Source organism: Palaemon carinicauda, chromosome 33, assembly GCF_036898095.1.
Source record: "Palaemon carinicauda isolate YSFRI2023 chromosome 33, ASM3689809v2, whole genome shotgun sequence".
Taxonomy (NCBI): Eukaryota; Metazoa; Arthropoda; class Malacostraca; order Decapoda; family Palaemonidae; genus Palaemon; species Palaemon carinicauda.
The window spans coordinates 80629938-80655727 of NC_090757.1; the positions used below are offsets into that span (position 1 = coordinate 80629938).

Below are 25790 nucleotides of genomic sequence, written 5' to 3' on the forward strand. Positions count from 1 at the left end.
CAAAACCAACTCTCTGATTCTAAATAGTACAAACCTCTCACACGCCGTGTCCTTGCCTGATCTGATGGAGGTTCCACTTGAAACCAATTTACCTGGTGAACCTGTATTGGGAAGGTGAAAAAACCTGACAGATCACAACCTTCTAATCACAAAAGAGAGAGACCTCCATCTCTCTCCTCCTACCATAAGAAACATTAAAGTCACGACTTCAAATAAATATGATATCTTCTCTGATGATGTTTCTGATCAACTGGAAAGTAAATTGAACCAATCAGAAATACAAGTTGAGGTCCATCATCCTCCTCAACAATTAGATCAAAAGGACACAAACAAAAAGAGGAACACAAAACCCACTATACCAAGGACCTCTCTAGAGATACCACCGGGAAATATTGTTAGATCAAATATTGCCAATGGGAAGACTTCATCTAAGGTGTCTTCCAAAAAATAAACTATAGTTTTTTCCTCCATTCTGCAATGGAATTGCCAGGGTTTAATGGCGAAATATGAACAACTAAAGCTCCTCATACGTGAGCACTCCCCTATAACTGTATGTGTCCAAGAAAGCAAGCTCGATGCTAATACTCCTTGTCCTCGAGAGTATGTTAGCTATAGGACACCATATGATCAACGAGCAGGGAGCCATGGGGGACCATGGGGGAAGTCTTAGGTACGTTCGTCGAGATGTTCCCCAATTATCTTTGTCTATCTCTGCTCCTCTGCAGGCAGTGGTTGTACAGATTGATATAGGGAGAAAAAACACAATCTGTTCTCTTTACTTGCCTTCAAATGATAACATCTCTTATGATAATATAGTAGAGGTGATTAAACAAATCCCACAACCTTTTCTCTTACTAGGAGATCTTAGTAGTAGAGATCCTTTATGGGGTGATGTTTTAGCAAACGTAAAGGGTAATATTATATCATCAATTTTGGAGAATGAAGATATTGGACTCCTTAATACAGGAGAGCCCACACATTATCATGTTCAGACAGGTACCTTGTCCTGCATTGACCAATCAGTTGCAAGCTCTAACTGTCTTCTCGATTTTAATTGGAGATCATTAAATGATTGGCATACTAGTGATCATGCACCAATCATTATAAACACCAACAATGGTCCACCTTTACAGAGATCACCTTCATGGAATCTTGATAAGGCGGGCTGGGATAGGTTTCGGGAATTAAGTGAAATTGAAGGAAATGCAGAACAATTTGAAAGTGTTGATTATGCCGTAGACTTACTTGATGGAAATCTTCACACAGCAGGAGTGAATTCCATTCCCAAAACAATAGGAATATTCAGATGACGACTAGTCCCCTGGTGGTCATCAGAACTAACTGCCCTGCACAGAGCCACAAGAAAGTCTTTAACTCGATTGCGCATGCGCCGTACTGAGGAGAATTTAGTCATATACAAGAAATGTAGAGCAGAGTTCCGTCGTGCCATGAAAGAATCTAGGCGCCAGTCCTGGATGTCATTTTTTTCCTCCATTAACAGTAGAACACCAACCTCATCTGTGTGGAGGAAAGTCAAAAAGATAGCAGGCAAATTCACCCCAAACCCACCACCAGTATATGACTAGAGCAACTAAAGTTAGCAATGCCCTGGCTGACCATTTTCCAAATGTATCGTGCAAGTGTCAAGCAGCTCCTGGTCACCAGTATAGGAGCATTGAAGAAAAGAAAGTTTTAAACTTCGCAACAAGAAAGGAAGATTCATACAATTCTCCTTTTACTGAAAGATAATTTGATTCTGCCCTTGCTACGTGTAACGATACAGCCCCTGGACCCGATGGAATTCCATATGCAATGATTAAACACGTACCTTTTAATACAAAGTTATTCATTTTAAGCATTTTTAATAGAATATGGCAAGATAATATTTTTCCAAGGGTTTGGGAACTAGCCATTATTCTAGCCTTTTTAAAACCCGGTAAGGACAAGTTTTTAGCAGCAAATTATAGGCCAATTGCATTAACATCTTGTTTGTGCAAAATCATGGAGAAGATGGTCAATTTAAGACTGATGTGGTACCTTGAAAAGAAGTGTATTTTATCACCCATTTAATGTGGATTCAGAAAAATGCACTCAACAACTGATGTGCTGATATGACTTGAGTCCTCCATTTGTGTAGCATTTGCTTCCAAACAGCACCATGTGACAGTCTTTTTTGACCTTGAAAAAGCATATGATACCACATGGAGATACGGTATACTTAGAAGAATCCACGAGTTTGGATTAAGAGGAGAGCTACCACTATTTGTTCAGTCATTTCTTTCACATAGAGTTTTCCAAGTGAGAGTTGGGGAAGCTCTATCACAGAGTAAATGCCAGGAAGGAGGAGTTCCTCAGGGGTGTGTGCTGAGTGTAACCATTTTTTCACCAGCAATTAATTGGATATCCTCTCTCGTTCCCAGGGATGTTCTCGCAACATTATTTGTGGATGATCTCTCCATATCATTTGCTCGAGCTAGAATGGCAATGGTTGAGAGGAAAATACAACTCTTTATTGATAAAATTATCCAGTGGGCCGATATGAATGGATTTAAGTTCTCGACAAGTAAAACTACAATTGTCCATTTTTGTCGTATCTGGGGAGTACATCCAGACCCAGATATATACATCAAAGGTCAACGGATACCATGTGCAAGTGAAGCTAAATTTTTAGGGTTGATATTTGATTGTAGGCTTACATGGATTTCTCACTTAAAAGCATTTAAAGCTAAATGTCTTGAAGCTATGAATCTTTTTAAAAGTATTGTCCCATACATCATGGGGGGCAGACCGCAATACTATTTTAAAATTATACAAGGCCGTGATTTTTTCAAAAATTAGTTATGGATGCGAAATATACTCAGCCACCCCAAGCCTGTTAAAAATATTAGATTCTATACATCATGCTAGTATTAGATTGTCCACAGGAGCCTTTAGAACCTCACCTATCAGTCTCCTTGTTGATGCTGGGGAGTTGCCTCTGGACCTTTATCAAATGTCCTCTATTATTCGGTATTGGTTTAGATTGCAAAGACTCCCTAATTCTTTAGCCTTTCAGACTGCAAGTCTTGTAAGGCACTTGACATACTTTGAGTTGCACCCAAAATCTCCTCAACCTTTGGGTTTTGGGTGAAACAATTATTAAACAATCTGGATATAATTAGAATTAAGGTGCTTCCATTCAAGGTATCATCAACGCCTCCATGGAAATTAGCTGACGTATCTTTTTGTAAATACTTTATTGGAGTTAAGAAGAATATGACTGACTTAGAATCCAGGTCTCTTTCTATGGAACATGTTGCAGAACATAGGGTATCGAATTTTATATATACTGAGGGCTCCAAATCTGATGCTGGCGTTGGATTTGGAGTACATAGTAATAATTTTAATTATAGAGGTGCACTTCCTCTTAACAGCTTCCATATTTACTGCTGAACTGTATGGCATACTAACCGCTATTGAGAAAATAGCTTTGGAAAAGGAGGGTAATTTTACAATTTTTAGTGATGCAAGGAGTGTTCAAGCTTTTAGAATGGCTTTATATTATTGGACGGAGAGGTATAACAGTTCAATTTTGTTGGGTTCCAGCACATGTAGGTGTGTCTGGGAATGAGAAGCCAGATTTACTGGCGAAGAATGCGGCATCCGAGTTGCTACCAAGGAGGTATCCCATTCCCTGTAATATTTCCTTCCTTACATTAAGAAATTGGTTTGTAATAAAGGGCAACAGCACTGGTATAGTCAAGATGGCAATAAAATGAGGGAAGTAACAAATATCATATCACCTTGGAGGTGTAATATGATGCCCCGAAAATGGGAGACGACTTTTTCGTCTCCGTATTGGTCACACACGGTTGACGCACGAGTTTCTGCTGAAGGGCCAACACCAACCGTATTGCGAGGATTGTTTAATACCTTTAACAGTGAGGCATTTGTTGACTGAATGCCCTAATTTTACTAACTTAAAATATAGATATTTGTTTGAGGCTCAAGGTGAGGATGGCAGGTTCAATCCTTGCCAAGATTCTTGGACTTGATGTGTCCTACTATTCGAGCGGAATTTTTAGATTTATTTCAGAAGCAGGTCTTCTAAAAACTATTTAACTATTATAATGACTTTTTAGCTTTTATGGTTTTAATTGAATTCTCTTCTATTTTTCATACATAATAAATGCTATCGGCATCAATGACCTTAGATGTCAGGATGCCAGAAAACTTTCAATCAATCAATCAATCAATCAATCAATCCTTGCGAATATATTAGCCATAGGACGCCCTATAATCGAGTAGAAAGCCATGGCAGAAGTCTCATATACATTCGTCAAGATGTTCCCCAAATATCTTTGTCTATTCGTACACCTCTGCAGGCAGTGATTGTACAGATTGATATAGGGAGAAAATATACAATTTTTTCTCTGTACTTGCCTCCTAATGATAACATATCATATGGTAATTTAGTAAAGGTGATTCAACAGCTCCCTCAACCTTTTCTTTTACTTGTAGATTTAATGGTAGACATCCTTTGTAGGTTGATGTTTTAGCAAACACCAGGGGAAACATTATATCATCAATTATGGAAAATGAGGATTTTGGACTCCTTAAAACAGGAGAGCCCACACACTTCCATGTTCAGACAGGTACCTTGCCATGCATTGACCTTTCAATTGCAAGCTCTAACTGCCTTCTTGATTTTGATTGGAGGACATTAGATGATTGGCATACTAGTCATCATGCACCAATCATTATTAACACCAACAATGGTCCACCTTCACAAAGATTGCCATGACGGAATCTTGACAAGGCGGACTGGGTTAAATTTTGTGAGCTAAATAAAATTGAGGGGAGTGCAGAACTGTTTGAAAGTATTGATGATGTCATAGACTTACTGAATGGAACTTTCCATACCTCAGGAATCAATTCGATTCTCAAAACATCCATGATCAAAAATCACTCAAAAAGCTCAGAAAACTAGCAGAAACTCTCCAAGCATAACAACAGAGATGGCGTGCAAAGGGGAATGGAGCAACAGGAAATGTGTTAGTTGTAACACAGTATGATCGAGTTTTAGCGGCTCTCCTTCCCATGAATCCTACCCTCTCCTTTCCTCCGAGACAGGTTAAGTCTATTCTGGCAAGGATAACTATGGCTAGTTATTAACATGTCCCTGATTTACACACGATGTCTCTCAGGATATTTGCTCCGGAGGTCAGAACTTTACTGATACCTCTTAGTTAAATTTTTCTGGTATATCACTCGCAGAAATATCCCAAGTAGAAGCTGCCAATGAGGAACTTCCATCAGGACGACATGGCTCGAGCCCATAAATTATAGTTTTAAATGTATTAAACAAAAAAATGTGATAGATTATAACACATTAGTGCTTATGTAATATTAACTGTATAGATGTTTTGAATAAGTTAAGAAATGGTATAAACAATACTTTATTACTGTATTGGTACGTGCATATTCTTGAGAGCGGCAGCTAGACATAGCTAATCTGATCACAGTCAAAAGTAAAACAGAAAGAAGTCAACAATACAGTACTCTATTGTTAAAACTCACATGAAAATTAAAACAAAAGTACATAAATGTTTTCTCAAAGCACAATTAACTATTTAAATAGTAGCAAGAATGAAATGATGTTTCCTAACAATGGTGGTTTGCTGACGAAATCGGATGCCGTATTTTAAGCTACGATTGAAATGGATTTATACACAGTAAATTTTCTTTGTTTCGTATTTATTTGACACTTTAAGAAAACTGATTTTGGTTTCTTCATCTGTATGTAAGTATTGTATAACACAAGAGAGAGAGAGAGAGAGAGAGAAAGAGAGAGAGAGAGAGAGAGAGAGAGAGAGAGAGAGAGAGAGAGAGAGAGATATCAGCTGTTGTAATTGAATGCCGTGGTTTTGTTTCTTTTACCACCTGAAGCGAAAACTGATCACCACAACTAATAATAGTCATGTTAATTTCATTCTCAAACTCAGGTTGCCATATGTGAACTATGATTTTTTTTGTTACATGCAAAGAGAGAGAGAGAGTTTTTATGATTACAGTATATTGTGTACTAGACAAAAATCTTTTAAAGCAAATCTATACTATTTAAAATATGAGAAAATATTGCCGACTCGTTACGGAAAGTTAGGCTATTCACTGCCAATAAACGAACTCAGCCTACGTGTGAAAACCTTGAATACCCACTGTGAAAAATAAAGTTTTTATACATACTGTACTAAACAAAAATTATGCTTTAATATACCATCATTAACACTTCCCATTAAAAGTATTGAAAGGTTAGAGAAAGATAAAGATTGCCGAAAACTCAACCACAATTCCGTTCACATTTTGTCAGCTGGGCTCACATAGTTAAAAGTTGATTTCATTGTTGATAAGGAAGTTTTTCCTTAAATATGCTATTTATTATGAAATTGTTAATAAAACGGATTTTGACGTAGGAAAAATCTATTTTTGGGTGAGATAGCGATGTTGTCCTGATGGAAGTTCCTTTCAGCAGCTTCCTACTGTATAATATTTCTGAGAGTGATATTACAAGAGAATTACCGTCAGGTATCACGTGGTTCTAAACCCCTGAACGACTATCCTACGATATCATGTATAATCAGGTATGTATCCGTAGATAACCAACGATATCTGCACCCTAAGCAGACTTAACCCTGTCCATGAATCTAAGGAGGAGGATAGGTGAGGAGCAATTACATATCCTCTCCCTTCATAGTACTGTTCGTCCCTGATAAATACATTCCACATAGCAGCGTAACTACCATGAGAAGAAGCATCCTACGAGGCATCGGGGAGGGACAATTTAACTGGTGGGCCATCAGGACTACATGGCTATCTCACCCAAAAATAGATTTTTCCTACGTCAAAATCCGTTTTTTGGGCTCGAGCCATGTCATCCTGATGGAAGTGTACCAGAGAATCACATATGCCTCGTTAGGAAGCCTCAAAAAGAGAGATCCCAATACCGAAATGCACTTACAGAATTACTCCGTCAAGGCATAGGTATCACTCTCAACTATATATCCCAGAACAGTTCGGAGGCAGTATCGACAAGCATGATGGTCCGACAAGGAGGCAATAAGGATCAAAGGACCACCCTCCGCAATTGGAATTTCACCTGTGTCTAGTGTTGGGAACATCAAGGAACCGGAAACTAAAGGAGGCATCATAGGTGAGGCGTATGGAACCAAAACCGGCCAGGAGACTAAATCCAATTATGTTCAGGAAGGATAATAATGAGAAGGCACACTAAAGTTAACACCGCTACAGTAATAGTAGGGCGTACAATTAAAAGGCATGTGACCATTCACAGCCTTTTACTCACAAGAATCAGTGCCAAGGTTAACGAGCAACCGTCATTAACCACATATGGAAAATTTTTGTAAAAAGTAAATACATCCCGTCCATACCCAGACATAAGGTAACATTAGGGGACAAATACATGACATAAGGAACCATAGGGAACTTATGACAAGATGAACCTGATCAATAGACACATAATCATGCCTGTAGAGAAAGGGGGTAATCACCCAAACCAAATGAGATATAGCTTAACTACCATTTAGACAGTTAGGCTGTAGCAATGAAGGAACACACAGTGTCAGAAAGACATGTGAACCTGAAAAGGGAAGTGATGAAATGCACTTTAACCCTTTTGTCCTTGAAGCAAAAACTAAATGTTTACTCATTGTTAATAACAAGCTGAAGGAGTGCCCTAGGACGCATTGTGGACTATGTCGTTGAAGCGGGTTTGATAACACTTCCCGCAGCCACCACAAAATGACGTAGCTCCTCCAATTGCTTCAGATAATTCCTGAAGAAAACCCAAGTGGACTTCCAGCCAGTACATGCCTGCAGTCCCTCAAATGACATATACCAGAAAAAGATCAAGGAGGAAGCCACGTCCTTAGGGTCGAGACCCGATGTCAAACTAGCCGGGTCCGCTCTTCATATAAAGTAAGCAATTTTAGCTCTTAAATGTTTCAGAGACAAATCAGATCCCACTGTATCTGTTTGAAAGAAATGACCACCCTTAAATTGCACTGTTCTTAGTAAATACACTTTAGAACAGTCCACTGGACATAGGGAAGGATCACCTTGTAGGGGAACTTTTTCCACAGACCCCAACGTTTAAAGGGAAGTTCATTCTCAGCCAGAAAGTGGAATCAGGGTTTTAATTAACCTCACCATCCACCAATGCAATGTGGTCATTGTCTATAGAAAGCATCACGTCACTTACCCGAGCACCAGAAGCCATCACAATACATCATTTATCAGGTATCGTATTTAGGGCTACCAATATACTTAAAAAGACAATAGATTTGATACATTTTGTGGTGCTTGACTCTCAGTCTTTGAACAGCTTCGCAGATACAGAAAATTTATTTTCGATAACGAGCGACCGCATAAATGGGGAATCGCATAATTCGGGACCGTACTGTATATTGTACATATATTATTTTCCATTTATTATTGCATTATGTTCTTACAACTATTTCATATTCAGGTATTAGCAGTTAGGTTAGGTATATTGAATGATTCAAATGTATTTCGCTGTATTTCATTGTGATTATAGCTTTGATATAAAGTTTAATGTTTATGAAGGGCTTGCAACGAATTAGGCTATTTATATTATGAAACTACCCTCATTATGCGAGAAAATCATGATACGAAAACCACTCTGGAACGAATTAATTTTGTATCTAGAAGCATTATTCTACTGTATTTGTTTATCTTACTTAGTTACTTTACTTTGATGGCTGCTTTTCCGGTACCATACAGCAGGGGAACCCCACTCTCTACAGGACTAACGCTGTCGTTTCACCTTGTTCGTTCAGAGTATTTAACATTTCATATCACATATTGTTCATTTACTGTCAAATCATCGCTGTCAAAAGACTCAGGAAATAAGAAAGTCTTCAGTTTCCTCTTGAGAGCTTTAATGTCTTCAATCATTCGAATGTTTCGTGGGAGCTTATTATATAGTCTCGGGGCTGCATATTTAAAGGCTCTGGAGCCTAAAGTAGACATATATATAGGTTCCAACAGTTTGAAGCCATCTGTAATTATTCTCGTGTCGACACGATTTGTTGGCTGCGCAATATGTAGCAATTCTCTCAAGTATTTTGGACGCCCAGTTCTGATAACTTGGTGGGTTATTGTACATATTTTAGAATCAGTTTTCGCTTTAATCGGCAGCCAATGTAAATCGATTAGTATAGGTGTGATCATTTCTCTAGGTGGAACACCTTTTGTCAGTTTTGCTTCTGTTTATTATGTTTTGTAATTTCTCACGTTGCACTTTTGGTAAATTTTAAATAGACAGAGTTGCAGTAGTCAATTGGTAATAACACAGTATCATAAGTTTCTTTACAGAATTTTCGTCCAGGTATCTTTTTATAAATGCAATATTTCTTAGATGATAACCAGCAGTTTTTATTACATTATTTGTTTGGGCATTTAGAGACAAGTTACAGTCAAGAAATACACCTAGATCTCAAACTTTACAAGATATTGGCACCGTGTCATTATTTATGTTCATTTGAATATCACCTAAGTTTCTCACGCTGTTTCTCTTGCCCATCACCATGAATTCAGTTTTGTTCTCATTTCATTTTAGCTGTTTAAATGTCATCCATTCTCTAACACTATCAAGGATTCGGTTTAGAGTTTCAGTAGTGTCATGTATATCATTTATGGAGAAGTAAAATTGTGCCATCTGCAAATAGTTTAAACTTCACGCCATGCCTTTGTAGCATTTTCGATAGACCAATAGTATAAATGCCGAATAAGATTGGGCCAAGTACACTCCCCTGGGTACCCCTCTGTTTAAGGGTTCATATGATGAATAAGAGTTTCCAATTTGTACACAGTAATTTCTACCAGCCAAGTAGTCTTTTAGGTATTCGAAGGCTTGATCTTCAACGCTGATGGACCGTAGATCATTTAGTAGCAGTTCATGCACCACTGTATCAAAAGCAGCACTGAGATTGAGCAGTATTAAGATACCACATTTGTTTTCATCCATCATTTCTAGCATATCATTTACAACAGAGCAGATGGCTGTCTTCATAGAGTATAGTTTTCTGTAATCAGGTTTGTTGTCAGGCAGAGCTTCTATTACTTCTAAGTGGCTGACTAGTTGTTCAAGAATTACATATTTAAGCACTTTTGAGACAAAGGATAGATTTGAAATAGGTCTATATGAAGTTGATTCCTGGTAGTCCAGTGCATTTTTCAGAACTGATGTGACTATAGCCATTTTCTCTGATTTAGGAAACTTACATTCATCAATGCTTGCATTTGCTATCCTCATTATTATTTCGACTAGACTAGAAAACTCTCTCTCCAATTACTTCAGATATTGGTATAGGATCGATCGCACAGTTTCTTTTCTTTGCTCTCTTGATAATTCTGGTGATGTCATCTTGTGTTATGTTGTTAAATCATATTAATTTTGTCTGTTTGCCTATTGTCTCATTAATCTGATGTTGAGTCTTTACAAATGACCTGGTTATGTTTTCAATTTTGTTTTTAAAGAATCCTTGAAAATTATTTGCTAGTTCCTGGTAACTGTATCCATCAGGTTGCTACTTTTCTTTTACATTTCCCATTATACCATTCAGGAGACGATATAACTTATTTATGTCTGTTGCTGCTTTGTGGATCTTTCTCTTATAGTATTCACTTTTTTTCCTTCTTAGTAGGATGTTATATTGACACACAGCAGTTTTGTATTCAACCCAAGTACTTTCAGTTTTTAACTTATTCTACTTTCTTTCTTTACGTCTATTTTCCCTCTTTTTTTTACCAAAGTCTCTCCATCAAATCAAGGAGATTGGTCTTTTAGGGTTATAGTCTTTTCCATCGGTGGGCACATGGTATCATATTCACTTTTACTCACTTTATTATAAGTGGTCATAAGACAGGTAGCACACTTAGCTCCTAACAGACGTTGGTCATCATGATCACGGAATGTTGATAGCATTTTTTTTCTTTGTAACTTCTTCTATAAATACAGCAGGAGAAAAATTTGATTTATGCCTAAAATTTATTTTCTTTACTAATGCATGTTTCTGTAGAGGTAGACTAAACGCAATAAGTTTGTGTACTGGGGAGATAGTACATTTCTCTTTGACTTTTATATCAGATACAATATTATTCATGTCATCACTCATAACTAAGTCTAGCGTATGCCTATGCCCAGTTAAAGTAGTTGTGCAGTCATTATTCAATAGTCGATATGATTCCAGTAACTCACTAAATGCCAAAGCGTCAGGATTTGATGCATCATCCATCCAAAAATTGAAGTCTCCACAGATAACTAATTTGTTTTTCTCCATGATAATCATCTCAATGAGAGCACGAATTCTTCAAAAAAGATACTAGAATTTGTTCTATGAGGTTTGTAGATTGTTACAAAGGATATTTTTCTATTTTTGGTGTAAATTTTATTTCTATATATTCAAAGCTTGTTACACTAATTCTTTTCAATGTTTTGAGAGTTGAGTAACTTTTATGAATAAAGAGTCCGACACCCCCTCCAGACCTACCTTCTCTCTGTATGTGAAAGAAGGCACATGTCGGGGGCGTCATTTTAGTGATCTTTGCCTTTTCCAAGTTATTTAGCCATGTTTCAGATAATGCTAGTATATCTAAATATTTCTCGTTTACCAATTCTCGAATTTGAAGTCTTATTACGTACAGATTGTATATTTACATAGCCACAGTTTATGATATCCCTAGTAACCATGATCAGTATTTTCCACTAGTCTTTTCAATTCCAAGTCAAAAGCAGTCTCTAGAATTTATTGTATGGTCAATTGGTCTGTTTAGCTTTGTGCAGTTTATACTCTTTTTGACACTTCCAAATTACTTTCCCTGGTGGAGTGTCTCCCTGAACATTTCCCACAGACTTTATCTTCATTCTTAGACTTGCAATCTTTTTCAAAATGTCCATACCTCTGACAGTGGTAGCAGGTGTTCATGTGGTACCTATCACGTATGTTATAGATACCCCATCGTAACGAAACTTTGTCCCCATCATCATGAAGAGCCCCCCGAACTTCCGGATCACATTTCAGCACATGGTGGGTGGTTTCCCCCCCCCCCCCCCCGGAGGGATTTTTCTTCAGGTCTACACTTATCTTCCATATTTTGGATATGGTCCAGGCAGCTATTACTTTGAATCAAAGTATTTACTACATCATCTTCATCATAGTATACATTGCATATCATTATTTTGGGTTTTAGTTTTCCGATTTTTCTCGTTTCAGTGTCAGCCACCAATATCTGAATTTTGTTTGCCGCCTCTTCTCTGATCATATTGTTTGCAAAGTTTATCATCTCTCGACACTTAAATAATCTTTCAGCATAATCATAACATAAAAGTTGTAGATATATAAACAAACAAAAAAAATACGATGAATATAACTTAAAGAAGGGTCCAGCAAACATGTATTTACGATACCATCAAAAGAAGAAAAAAACTGAGGGAATCCGAGAAAATTGTGGTGTTATTTTATGGGAGACTAGCGTTAGTATCTTTATCTAATTTTCTAAGAAAAAGTAAGTACAGTAAATAGGTACCCTGGTCAGAAAAGGGTTGCATAAGGGACCGGATACTCTAGCATAAATATAAAAAATTGTTTTTAGCAATTGAACATTTTCATCAGACAATCTACTTGAAACATAAAATATAGATGTCCTAGCCAAAAATGTAATAATCTAAATTTCAAAAATTCCGAGCAGAGATCATGAGTCATGCTCCACAAGTGCTTATCATGCGGTATTATCCATATACATACTGTATAGTAAGCTTTACAAAGAATTCATAGCATATTATGCGAGATTTGTTAGGTTTTTCCTTAACTGTGTTAGTCATTATGAATATTTTGTTGACTAATTATGCTTTGTTGATTTTAATCCTATTTTTTTAATAGATATCATTGGATGCACAATGCTACTGCATACAACCATGCATATAGTGATAGTGGACTATTCTGCATTCATGCCTCAGCGCACCCGTCACATCTTGGAGAATTAACACAAGTCTTAACAAGAGAATTAACAGCTATGGCAGGACATGTTGGCAAAGAGGAGCTAGAGGTAAGATATATGATTAACTTATCTAAGAAATGTGTTGGATCCTTAAGTACTAGCACAAAATTAAATTTGGAAAGTGGCAAATGAATTCATATACAGTAGTAAGTAGTAGTCATTTTTAAATTCATATAGTACATAGTAGTCATTTGTAAATGATATAATCAATTCAAGTATCTGCTGGTAACAGCTTGTGGTAGACAATGGAATAAGGATTATCAGATAAACTGCACACTTATTGGGACTCGACTTTAAGAAACTCAAGTCTTTACTTAAATAAAAAAAGATTGTTTTGTTTGGGTTAATTCATAAGCTATATTCTGCCAGTGCTTGAATAGGTGGTGTTACTTGAGGCTGAAATTTGTTTTCTACATATATAGTGTGGATATTGGCTTTTTTAATGACATACAGGAAAAATTAATTTCTTGACTAGCTGTTAACTAACTATCTGTGTGGAGTTATTAACCTTTTATATTCAAGTCTTAATGTAAAATAAATAACTAAAACAATGCATTATAGTATCCGTGAAATAAGTACACAATGGTGTTTAGAGTAATAAATTCAGTATTTATAGATTAGTACTCTTAAATTTTAACTAAGTTATCTCTTTGCTGTTTACAGCGTGCCAAAGTTCAGCTTCAGTCAATGCTTCTCATGAATCTGGAGAGTAGACCTGTTGTATTTGAAGATATTGCACGGCAAGTTTTAGCCACAGGAAAAAGACTCCAACCAGAACACTTTATGGATCTCATTGGTAAGCCATAATTATTTGATGGTATGAGTTGTATTTCTATAACTAATTTGATGTTGGCTGTTAAGAATTAATTTTTGGCATTAATGTGTGGTAGGCCTCCAAGAACCTTCCTTGAAAGGCTAGAACAGGGAATCCAATGCAATAAGAAAATACCAAGGAAATATTGTTCCTCCTGCTCTAGGGTTACTGTATCAGTGTACACAGTATGGTCTTAATGAGTATAAGGAAGACAATATGGATCCAGGCTCTATTGATTCCATCATAGCACCTCATGCTGAAATACATTGGACACAAAATAACACATCACTAAGAACCAATACTGTTAACAGAACTGAGGTCAGCTGATTGCTAGGATGCACCCAACTACTGTACTATCTTTTGATTTCGCTGGCAAATGCATTAGAACTTTCTTATTCGGTCTGCTTCCAGCACCAAATGCCTATACTGTGTCAAAAGTTCAAAGGGCGTCAGACAAAGCTCTTTTTCAGAATTCTTTGTTTCAAAGTACATTACTATGGATATCTCATCCCTCTGCTGAAAGAAACTAATTGGCTTATTCCCAAACACAGACTAAGCTCTTAAATGCCCGAAGCTAACCATTGTACTGTATTTTTATTGTTTTAAGCTCATTCTTATACATGTATAAACTAATTAATTATATATACAGACAACCCCCTTTTGACACGAGCTCTGTTTACCCTATTTTGAAGTTACACGAATTCAAATTTATTGAGGTACATTCTGTTAACATGAAATTTCCGAGAGAGAGAGAGAGAGAGAGAGAGAGAGAGAGAGAGAGAGAGAGAGAGAGAGAGAGAGAGAGAGAGAGAGAGAATATCTATTTAAGCTTACAAACAAATAAGTTTTAGTTTTAATGTAGTACCAAAAAAAAGTAATCTTATTTTACGAATAAATTTACATCCATACTTGTAAATAGTGATGTTTACAAATTAGCATGTTTACAGTACATGGCGGTTCTTGATTTGTGAATCTGGTTTACTTTGAGATAGTATGATATAGAAAGATTTTGTAAGGTTGAATAACAAATTAAGTTATAAAAATTATATTGCGACAATGTAAAATAAACTTAATTATTACGTTTACCAATATTTATATTCAATATCTTTGTTTACGTCATGTATGTTGAAGGCTGTGGATCATCAGCGTGAACAGCTCATTTGTCTGTTGTTGTTGTTCGATAATCATTTTGATAAGAAACTGGTTGAGAGTTCGTTGAACGGCGTTCTTCTTTTCTCAACAGTACGCTGTTAACTATTGTGAATACAGTATAATCGTGATATTGTTGGGACCTTGAAAACAGCTGACAACAAAACCAAAATAAGAACAATCTGTAATTGCTGTTCTTAAAATACACCTGGGATTGTTAATAGAAAAGTACTAAAACTATTAAACGAAGTTTGGGTAATATAGTAAAACCAGGATTATTTTAGACGTCTTTCAGTTCATGTACGTTATGTTGTCGGCTAAAGCTACAGATCAGCTGACAAAATCGAATGACATCTTAATCCCTGCTTACGATCGAACATAGATTTAAGCAAAGTAAAAGTTTATATTTTATGTAGTATTTATCTGACACTTCCTAAAGTAACAAAAATTTATATTGAATCTGTTCTCTTTATATAATATAGTAAGGCACTTCTGAGAGAGAGAGAGAGAGAGAGAGAGAGAGAGAGAGAGAGAGAGAGATGTATTTGCATGATATCTAATGATAATAGCTTTAAACAAAATTTATGAAAACCATATAAAATTAATTGTAAATAAATATACATGATGTTAAGGAAAATATATGTTACAACCTTATTTATTTATCGAAATGAAAGAAAAATAAATTTCTGATGTGTTTGATATGTGTAATAGCATTGTGCGTCCATTTATATTAGAAAGTACTGTTCGTTTTTTTTAACTTGAATATGTACTTATTGATATAAAATTGTGAATAAATAGTTATTAGACTAAAAGGAAAAATGTCACAATGTTTTATTTAATTACTGAAATGAAATAAAAGGGAATCGCTAATGTGTTTGATATGCATATGAAATACAGTAGCATTGTGCATTCATACATACCAAAAAGTAGAATATGTACTTATTGATATGAAATTAATTGTAAATAATTAATCAATAGACTAAAAGGAAAAATAAGTTACTATCTGTTAATAATTACCGAAATGAAAGAAAAATAAATAGCTAATGCGTTTGATATGCATACATAGTAGTATTCTGCGTTCATACATAGCACACAGTACAGTTCATTGTGATTTTTAACTTAAATATGCAGTTATTGATATATTAATTTTAAATAAATAATCATTAGTCTAAAAGGAGAAATATGTTATGATCAGTTATTTATTTACCAAAATGAAAGAAAAATGAATTGCTGCTGTTTGTTACATAAAATAATTTTGTTTATTTTGTTTTTAACTTAAAATACATGTAATGATATAAAATTCAGTGTAAATAAATAATCATGAGAATGAAAGAAAAAAATATGAGAGAGAGAGAGAGAGAGAGAGAGAGAGAGAGAGAGAGAGAGAGAGCTGACAGTGATGAGGAGAGTGATTTATCATAGAGTAAATGTACATGATTATTATTATTATTATTGTTGTTATTATTATTATTATTATTACTTTTTAAGCTACAACCCTAACAAGTAATAATATGTATGAAAGGGCAGAAGCAAATGTTAAGAGCAGTATAGGCCTAACGAAAAGTTTCCCAGTAAATGTAGGACTACATCAGGCGTCTGCATTGATCTGGTCATGGATGTAGTAACACAGGGTATTAGAGATCAGTCTCCTTGGTGTATGCTTTTTTGCTGATGATGTTATACTGTGTAGCACTAGGCGAGAGGTAGTAAAAGAGAAACTGGAGGAGTGGAGAAGAGAAATGGAAAATAGGGGATTGAAGATCAGCAGGAAAAAGACAGAGTATTTGAGATTGAAAAATGGCGAGAATGGGTAAGTTAGTTTACAAGGAGAGAGATTGAAAAGAGTTGAAAATTTCAGGTATTTAGGATCAACAGTTACAGAGAATGGTGATCTGGGGGCAGAAATAAACCACAGAACACAAGCAGGATGGAAGAATTGGAAAAAAGTACGTGGCGTACTATGCAACAGGAGAATAGGGGTTATGTTGAAAGGTAAAGTACACAGGATAGTCGTGAAACCGGCAATGATGTATGGAGCGGAGACGTTGGCAATAAAGAAGACAGAAGAGAAGAAGATGGATGTGGCAGAGATGAGACTGTTGAGATGGATGTGTGGGGTGACAAGAAGAGATAAGATACGGAATAAGGTAATTAGGGGTACCACAGGAGTTAAAAAACTATCAGATAAGAACCAAGAAAGTAGACTGAGGTAGTATGGTCATGTCGAGAGAAGAGATGAACATTATATTGAGAGGAGAGTAATGGAAATGAAGGTACAGGGAACGAGAAGGAGAGGGAGACCAAAGCGAAGGTGGGTGGACTGTATCAAGGATGACCTTCGATCAAAGGGATTTACCGGTGATGAGGTTTGGGACAGAGGTAGATGGAGAAAGCTGACCAGAAACATCGACCCCACATAGAAGTGGGAAAAGAAGTAGTAGTAGTTGTTAAGCTGCAACCCTAGTTAGAAAAGCAAGATGCTATAAGCCCAGGGGCTCCAACAGGGAAAATAGCCCAGTGAGGAAAGGAAACAACGAAATAGAATTAATTAACAATTTAAATAGAATATTTAAGAACTGTAATAACAGTTAAAATAAATATTTCATAAATAAACTAAAAAACTTTAATTAAATAAGAGGAAGCAAAATGAGATAGAATAGTGTGCTCGAGTGTACCCTCAAGCAAGAGAACTCTAACCCAAGACAGCAGGAGACCATGGTTATACAGAGGCTATGGCACTACCCAAGACTAGAGAATAATGGTTTTATTTTGGAGTATCCTTCTTCTAGAAGAGGTGCTTACCATAGCTAAAGAGTCTCTTCTACCTTTCCCAACAGGAAAGTAGCAACTGAACAATTACAGTGAAGAAATGCTGGTAACTCAGTGTTGTCAGGTGTATGAGGACAGAGGGAATATGTAAAGAATAGCCCAGGCTATTTGATGTATGTGTAGGCAAAGGGAAAATGAACCATAATCAGAGAGAAGGATCATATGTAGTACTGTCTGACTAGTCAAAGGACCCAGTAACTCTCTAGCGGTAGTATCTCCACAGGTGGCTGGTAATAACTTATTTTACTATAAAATAAATACAAGTAGGGTACGAATATGACCTTAAAGTATATCAATAATGTGTTTGTTTAGGTTTCATAGTAACAAAATCCCAAAATAGACTTTCCCAATGTCCAAGTACATAACACCCACTATTACCATTATTTTTATGAAGAAATCAATTTCCGGTAACACGATTTCTGTTAACACGACCTCTCAAGGAACATAACCCTCGTGTTAATGGGGGAGTTAACTGTGTGTATGTGTGTGTGTGTATATATATATATATATGTGTGTGTGTGTGTATGTATGTATGTATGTATATGTGTATATATATATATATATATATGTATTAATGTATGTATGTATATGTATATATACATATATATATATATATATATTAATATATATATTAATATATATATATATATATATATTATACACAAACACACACACACATACACACACACATATATATATATATATATAATATATATATATACATACATGTATAAATATATATATATATATATATACATGTATATATATATATATATATATATAAATATATATATATATATATATACTGTATATATACACACATATATTATATATATACTGTATATATATACATATACATATATATACATATATATATATATGTATATATATATATATATATATATGTATATATATATATATATATATATGTATGTATGTATATATAGATTTATGGGGGACCTCGGACAGAACCCCAGAGTACCTATCGTTCATCCCAGTGCCCTAGGGAAATGCATTTCCCTTAGGGTATCTACTGAGTCTGAAGGTGGAAGGACTCTGCCCTTCCCCCTAGACTACACTTGGTTGGGACACGTCCCTTCCTCCCTGTAGCCTAGCGATATGTCTTCCCAGCCCTCCCTAATCTAGGAGAAGACTCTCCTGGTTTAGGTTAGGCTTTGGGGGATTCTGTTTTATTATAGTTTAGGACAGTACACCAGTGCTGTGCCTATTCTGAGCTAACCTCCCCTAGGGTTGGAGAGCGTTTCTCTCCTGCTGGGTAGCCTAGCACCTAACAGATTCCCCCCACCCCTTGGGAGCTTTAGGGGTGTGACCCCTTCTGCTCCCTCAAGACCCCTAACCCCCCCTCCCCACTCTATCCCTTTGTGTTGGCTTGCCTTCACACCCCTGTCCGCTGTCCTACAACTCTTCCCTTGGGGAGAGTTGTAGGTTAGGCTGTCCTCTTCTGCTTGGCTGGCCGCTCTGCTACACTTCCCCTCTAGTCGAACTATGGGGTAGTGCCGGCGGAAGATCCCCCTCTCTTTTTTGAGTGTCCTCTGATCCTCCCTTGGAATACCACAGGCATCCAGCCGTCTGCGCGCTCCCTGCCGCCGATGATAGGCGTATCCCCTCCTATCATGAGAGCACTCCTTCCGGAGGGAAGCCAGTCGGGTATTGGACATTACCCTTCCCTACTCCCTCCTTATCTTTCTCTCTTCTATCATGGTGCTGGTCCACTGCCGCCTCCGCCTGTCGGCACTAGCCGCCAACACCCCATGTGACCTTCTTACTTCATAGGATGTTCCTATCTGAGGATTACCTAAGGCGGCAGCCTGCTGGCTGCCGGGGGCCGCCACCCCTTGCCGACGCTGCCGCCGACATCTCGGGTAACCCTCCCCTCCATCTTATGCAACCAGCTAGGTTCACCAGCGCCGACAGCCTGCCGGCTGCCGGAGGCCACCACCCTGCCGGGGACCCTCCGCCGTGCTGGCGATCGCCTTCCTAGGTGTCTCCTACCTCTCTGCTGCTCAGTATGTAGCCTTTGATGGATTCAGCCGCCGGACCGGCCTCCGGCTTGCCGCCGCCCCTGCGGCTTCCATGGACAAGCACCCCTCCCCCCGGCTGCCGGCCCCGTGCCGGCAGTCGATCTAATAAATCCGGATAGCCTGACCGCTCTTTCTTTGGTATTTCATACCTTGAAAACAGTGGGTGGGGTGTACGGTTGTACAGTACAATATTTCCAGCATACTCTGTGCTTCTCAGTGCAGTCTCTTGCTGGGGACCTACCCAAATAAAAGGGGGTTTATCCTATTTTCCCCCTTCTCCTTAGGTTCTGAACCTAAGTTTGGCTCATCCATAAGGATACTATTCCCTCCTTTAGAACCTCAGGTCCTAAGGAATTGACTTCAGAAAAGGTCACGGTAACCGGCTGGACGGGTCTCACAAGTATGTGTCTTCCTACTTCCTTTCTATCTCGCCTATCCTGAACTCAATAAAACCAATTCTACAGATTAGTGAATCTTAATCTTAAAAGTAATGTAAGCCATAACTATGTCTTCCATGTACTCATGATCTCTTTTCTTTTACAGGAGGAGAACATGAAGTGTGAGAGCTGCTTCTGCCGAGTTTGCCGCCCGGACTTCTACGGGCATAAGGCGTGCCGGACCCACGCCCCCTGTGTAGCAAAAAAGGGCAATCTCAAGTATTGGGATCCACAGTCCTGTTCAACCTGCAAAGGCCTTCTTGATGAGGCGTTCGACAACCCTCCGTCCGCGGAGGCCAGGGACAACGCTCGAGAGAAACTGCACAAGTGGGTGCGCGGTTTCCAGAAGAACGCCACCGGGCCTTATCTCCCCAACGAGAAGATGAGGGCCTTGCTTTTCCCAAAAGCTCTTTCGGACTCTGTGATTCCCCAGGATCAGATTCCCTGTGTCCAACTAGTAGTTGAACCCGACATTTTGGCTACACTCCGAAAGTGTCATCTCGACGAGGTGGAGAAGATTTCGGAAGTCTCCGACAACACCGAGAGGACCCTCATGGGTGAGGATCTGGAGGAAGATGATGATCAGGTGGAGTTCCCTGATTCGGAGGGCGAGGTTGCCCAAACACCTCCAGTAACCACTGTTGTGGTCGAGGAGCCAGTCCCCTCTACCTCCGCCGCCTCGCAACCCCTGCTGCCCGCCACCGAAGATGCCATCCGGGTATTGGTGGCACTGATGGACGAAAAGCTCCGTAAGAACCAAAAGGAGCTCAAAGTTCATCTTTTAGGTACGAAACTACCGAAGAAGATCTTGGTTAAGGATCTTCCCCCCTGTTCGGAGTCTAACCCTTGGAGGTACGCCGAGCATATGCCAATTACAACTGGCAAGATCTTCATTAATGATCGGCTTGGGTCCATCCTCTTGGAAGAAGTGGAATTCTTCCCTTGCTGTGAGGCTTACCCGGACTGTTACGTCCGGCTCAGGTCCGAACAGGCCTCCAAGGAAGAGACCGAACCCAAAGAAGTGATCGTGTTCGATCACTCGAAAGCCCAAGCCATGCTGGCAGAGTGTCTTAAGAGTCGTGGTTTTACCAACTCTAAAATGCCAGCATTGAGCAAGAAGCACCCGTCCTTTCTTGCTCCCTCTACTGCGACCTTTCCCTTTGTAGAAAAGGCCTTCCATGCGGTCATGAAAGCGGTGGAGGAAGGAAAGCCCTGCCCTACCCTGGAGGAGTGTAGGCCTCTCTCCCTCGCCCTTCCCCCCGACGACAGATTCTGCAAAGATATCCAGTTCACTTTCACGGTCGGGAAACTGGAACCTGACGCGGCTGGCCGTCAGTTCAACGAAGATCTTCCGAACCTGAACGACCACTTTCTTCGTCGGGAGCAGGAGACCAAAGAGAGACTAGCTGCCTCCCTGTCTCATCAAATTCAGCTTGAGGTTATGGCCGGGGACGTTAGGGTCCCAGATCTGTATATGGTTCTCGCAAAGACCCACCTAGTGACTGTGATGGACTTGTACAGCTTCATCAAGGCCCTGAGAGCCTGTAGAGAATTCGTGTTTGCCAACGCGGCAGTAAAACACGAACCATGGAAGCTAATCTCCTCCAACATCTGGGGCAAACATCTCTTCCCAACAGCTCTGGTGAAAGAGATAGTGGACAAAGCCGCTTCTGAGAACCGGAACCTTCTCAATAAGTGGGGCATGTCCCGCAAAAGGAAATCCTCTCAGGAAGAAGGCCCTCAGCCTAAGAGGAAATCCTCCAAACCAAGACCCCAGCAGCGTCAACCCAAACGCCAGTTTCCGGCTCCCGCTACTCCCCAAGTGGTTGCACAACCACAACAGACCTTTCAGTTGGACCCCAGCCGGTGGTGTCCCAATCACTGGTCTTCACCCCTGCCTATGAACGACCATCCACTACCTTTCGTCCCAGAGGTAGAGGCTCTGGCAGAGACTCCTTTCGCCGCCCCTCCAGGGGCAGAGGAGGAAGGGGATCTAGCGGCTGAGGTGGCAAACCCTCGGGAAACCAGAAGCAATGAAGTTCTTCCGGTGGGAGGAAGACTCCGCCACTTTCAGGATCGTTGGACCTTCGATCCTTGGGCACTCAGCATCATCAAGAAGGGACTAGGTTGGAGCTGGATGCAACCACTGCCAACCTTCAACCAATTCTTCCAGCCTTCAACCCCCATCTTGGAAGAATATGTCTTAGAACTCTTGAACAAGAAGGTGATCAAGAGGGTAAAGTCCACCAGGTTCCAAGGAAGACTATTTTGTGTTCCCAAGAAGGACTCAAACAAGCTCAGAGTCATTCTCGACTTGTCCCCCCTCAACAAGTTCATTGCGAACAACAAATTCAAGATGCTGACCCTTCAACAAATAAGACCCCTACTGCCTCACAAGGCCTACACGGTCTCAATAGACCTGGCGGACCCCTACTGGCACATCCCAATGAACCACCACGCTTCCTCCTACCTAGGATTCCGGCTCCAAAGAAGAAGCTACGCCTTCAGAGCCATGCCCTTCGGGCTCAACGTGGCTCCGAGAATCTTCACCAAGCTAGCAGACACAATCGTCCACCAGCTACGGCTTCAGGGCGTCCAATTGATGGCCTACCTCGACGACTGGCTGGTCTGGTCGACATCGCCAGAAGAATGTTTGAGAGCTTGCAGCAAAGTGACCCAGTTCCTGGAACATCTGGGTTTCAAGATAAACACCAAGAAGTCTCGCCTCACTCCAGCTCAGAAGTTCCAATGGTTAGGAATCCATTGGAATCTTCAGTCACACCGCCTTTCCATCCCACTGATGAAAAGGAAAGAAATAGCCGAGGTCTGTCAGAAGACTTCTCAAATCCAAACGGATCTCAAGACGACAGCAGGAGCGAGCAAGTACTCGGCTCTCTACAGTTCGCCTCAGTGACAAACCCAGTGCTACGAGCACAGCTGAAGGATGCCTCAGGAGTCTGGAGACAAAACACATCCATCGCTCGAAGAGATCTCAAGAGACCCCTACCGAACAGGCTTCGCTCCCTTCTAAGACCGTGGTCAGAAGCAAGGAACTTGAAAAGATCCCTCCCTCTCCAACCTCCGCCTCCATCGATCAATATCCACACGGACGCCTCTCTGGAGGGTTGGGGGGTCACTCCCATCAATGGCAGGTTCAAGGAACATGGTCTCCCCTATTCAAGACGTTTCACATCAACATCTTGGAGGCCATGGTGGTTCTTCTCACCCTGAAGAAATTATCCCCGCATCCCTCGATACACATCCGTCTAACTCTGGACAGCTCAGTAGTAGTCAGATGTCTCAACCGTCAGGGCTCAAGATCGTCCCACATAAACCAGGTGCTATTACCCATCTTCCGCCTGGCGGACAGGAAGAAATGGCACTTATCTGCAGTTCACTTACAAGGATTCCTCAACGTGACGGCGGACGCTCTATCAAGGACAAGCCCCATAGAGTCGGAATGGTCCCTAGACACAAGATCATTCTTCTTCATCTCTCGTCAAGTCCCGGAACTACAGATCGACCTCTTCGCGACGAGCGACAACAAGCAACTTCCTCGATATGTGGCCCCTTACGAGGACCCCAAAGCGGAAGCAGTGGACGCCATGTCCCTGGACTGGAACAGATGGTCCAAGATTCACCTGTTCCCTCCACCCAACCTTCTGCTGAAAGTCCTCTCCAAACTGAGAACCTTCAATGGGACAGCAGCCCTAGTGGCCTCGGAGCAACTGGGTTCCCCTAGTCCTGGAGCTACAGCCCAAGCTTATCCCCCTGCCGGGCCCAGTTCTCTCCCAACAGGTGCAGAAGTCGACTGTCTTCACTTCATCAAAGAAAGTCAAAGACCTTCATCTCATGACCTTCTCTCTCTAGCTGTGAAGAAAAGGTTTGGGATCTCGAAGAAAAGTTTAGACTTCCTAGAGGAATACAAAACAAAGTCTACCAGAAGGCAATATGAATCATCCTGGAAGAAGTGGGTATCCTTCGTCAAGGCGAAAAACCCTACGGAAATCTCTATAGATTTCTGCATGTCCTTCTTTATCACCTTCATGGACAAGACTTAGCAGCCAATACGATTTCCACCTGCAATTCGGCCTTGACTAGACCACTTCTGTACGCCTTCCAAATAGATTTATCCAGCGAAATCTTCAATAAACTCCCTAAGGCGTGCGCTAGACTCCGTCCAGCACCCCCACCGAGACCCATCACCTGGTCCCTGGATAAGGTGCTCCATTTTCCCTCTAACCTGGACAACGAATCTTGCCCTCTGAAAGACTTGACTCAAAAAGTGATCTTCCTTTTTGCTCTCGCCTCGAGAGCCCGAGTCAGTGAAATAGTGGCATTATCAAGGGAAGAAGGCCAGATACAGTTCGCCGACACGGGGGAACTTACCCTCTTCCCCTACCCCACGTTTCTCGCTAAAAATGAACTTCCCACCAATAGATAGGGCCCTTGGAGAATCTGCCCCTTGAAGGAAGATGTCTCTCTATGCCCAGTGGAGAGCCTTAAGGTCTATCTTCAAAGAACTTCAGACTTTGGCGGAGGACAACTCTTTAAAGGAGAAACTTCGGGTAGTGACCGGTCACTAAAACAATTAAGAGCGAAAATCACCTACTTTATTCGCAGAGCGGATCCAGACAGTATACCCGCAGGTCATGATCCTAGGAAAGTCGCCTCTTCCCTGAACTTTTTCCAAGGAATGGATTTTGAAAGCCTCCGATCCTTCACAGGCTGGAGGTCACCTAGAGTATTCTTCAAACACTATGCGAAGCAGGTGCACGAAATAAAACGATTCGTGGTAGCAGCAGGTAGTGTGATGAAACCGGCTGTTTAGTGCTGCATAGAACAGTGAGTTTTTTTCGGGACTTTAACTCAAACGGGTGCCTGTTTTGACCCTAATGCGATACACAGTGATTTCAAAGGACACTTAGTGTCACTAATAGACTGTTCTTCATCAAGGTGAAGTGACATAGATTCTTACACGTGTGCCACATGTTCTTGGACATGAAGTGTACAGTATTATGATTTTAAAGACTGGCGTTCCCCCGGGAACTTGTGCTTAAAGGCAAAATATTTCCCTTTCAGATTCCGCATCACCATCTTAATGAAAATCTATGTCTATTATCCGATATTATTATTGTAAATAATTTTCCATAATTCCATTCAATTTTCAAATAAAATAATTATTTTATTTACCATACGCGTCTTATTTCGCTCCTATCTTTCATATGAAAATAAATTGCTGTTATTGTTTTATTTACTCCTATTTCTATGGTTATTTATAATTAATATACCTACTGCCTAATATACACTCACCTAATGGTATAAATTTTTTCCTACACAGATATTTAACCTCCCGATCTGTCTTTGAGACCGGCACGATCTCTTCACCCAGGTGAGTCTATCTTCGTCAGGTTACTTCGAGATGTTCTTCTTGTCCAATTA

The 25790-nt window shown here is 39.7% G+C and overlaps 1 protein-coding gene across 1 annotated transcript in view; it reads left to right on the forward strand.

The window, feature by feature from the left end:
- LOC137625999 (mitochondrial-processing peptidase subunit alpha) overlaps window positions 1-25790 on the forward strand; it is a 656206-nt gene that overhangs the window by 607064 nt on the left and 23352 nt on the right. Inside the window, exons 10-11 of the mRNA XM_068357083.1 lie at window positions 12960-13125; window positions 13741-13873. Coding sequence (XP_068213184.1) covers window positions 12960-13125; window positions 13741-13873 — 299 coding nt within the window. The remainder of the gene's footprint in view (window positions 1-12959; window positions 13126-13740; window positions 13874-25790) is intronic.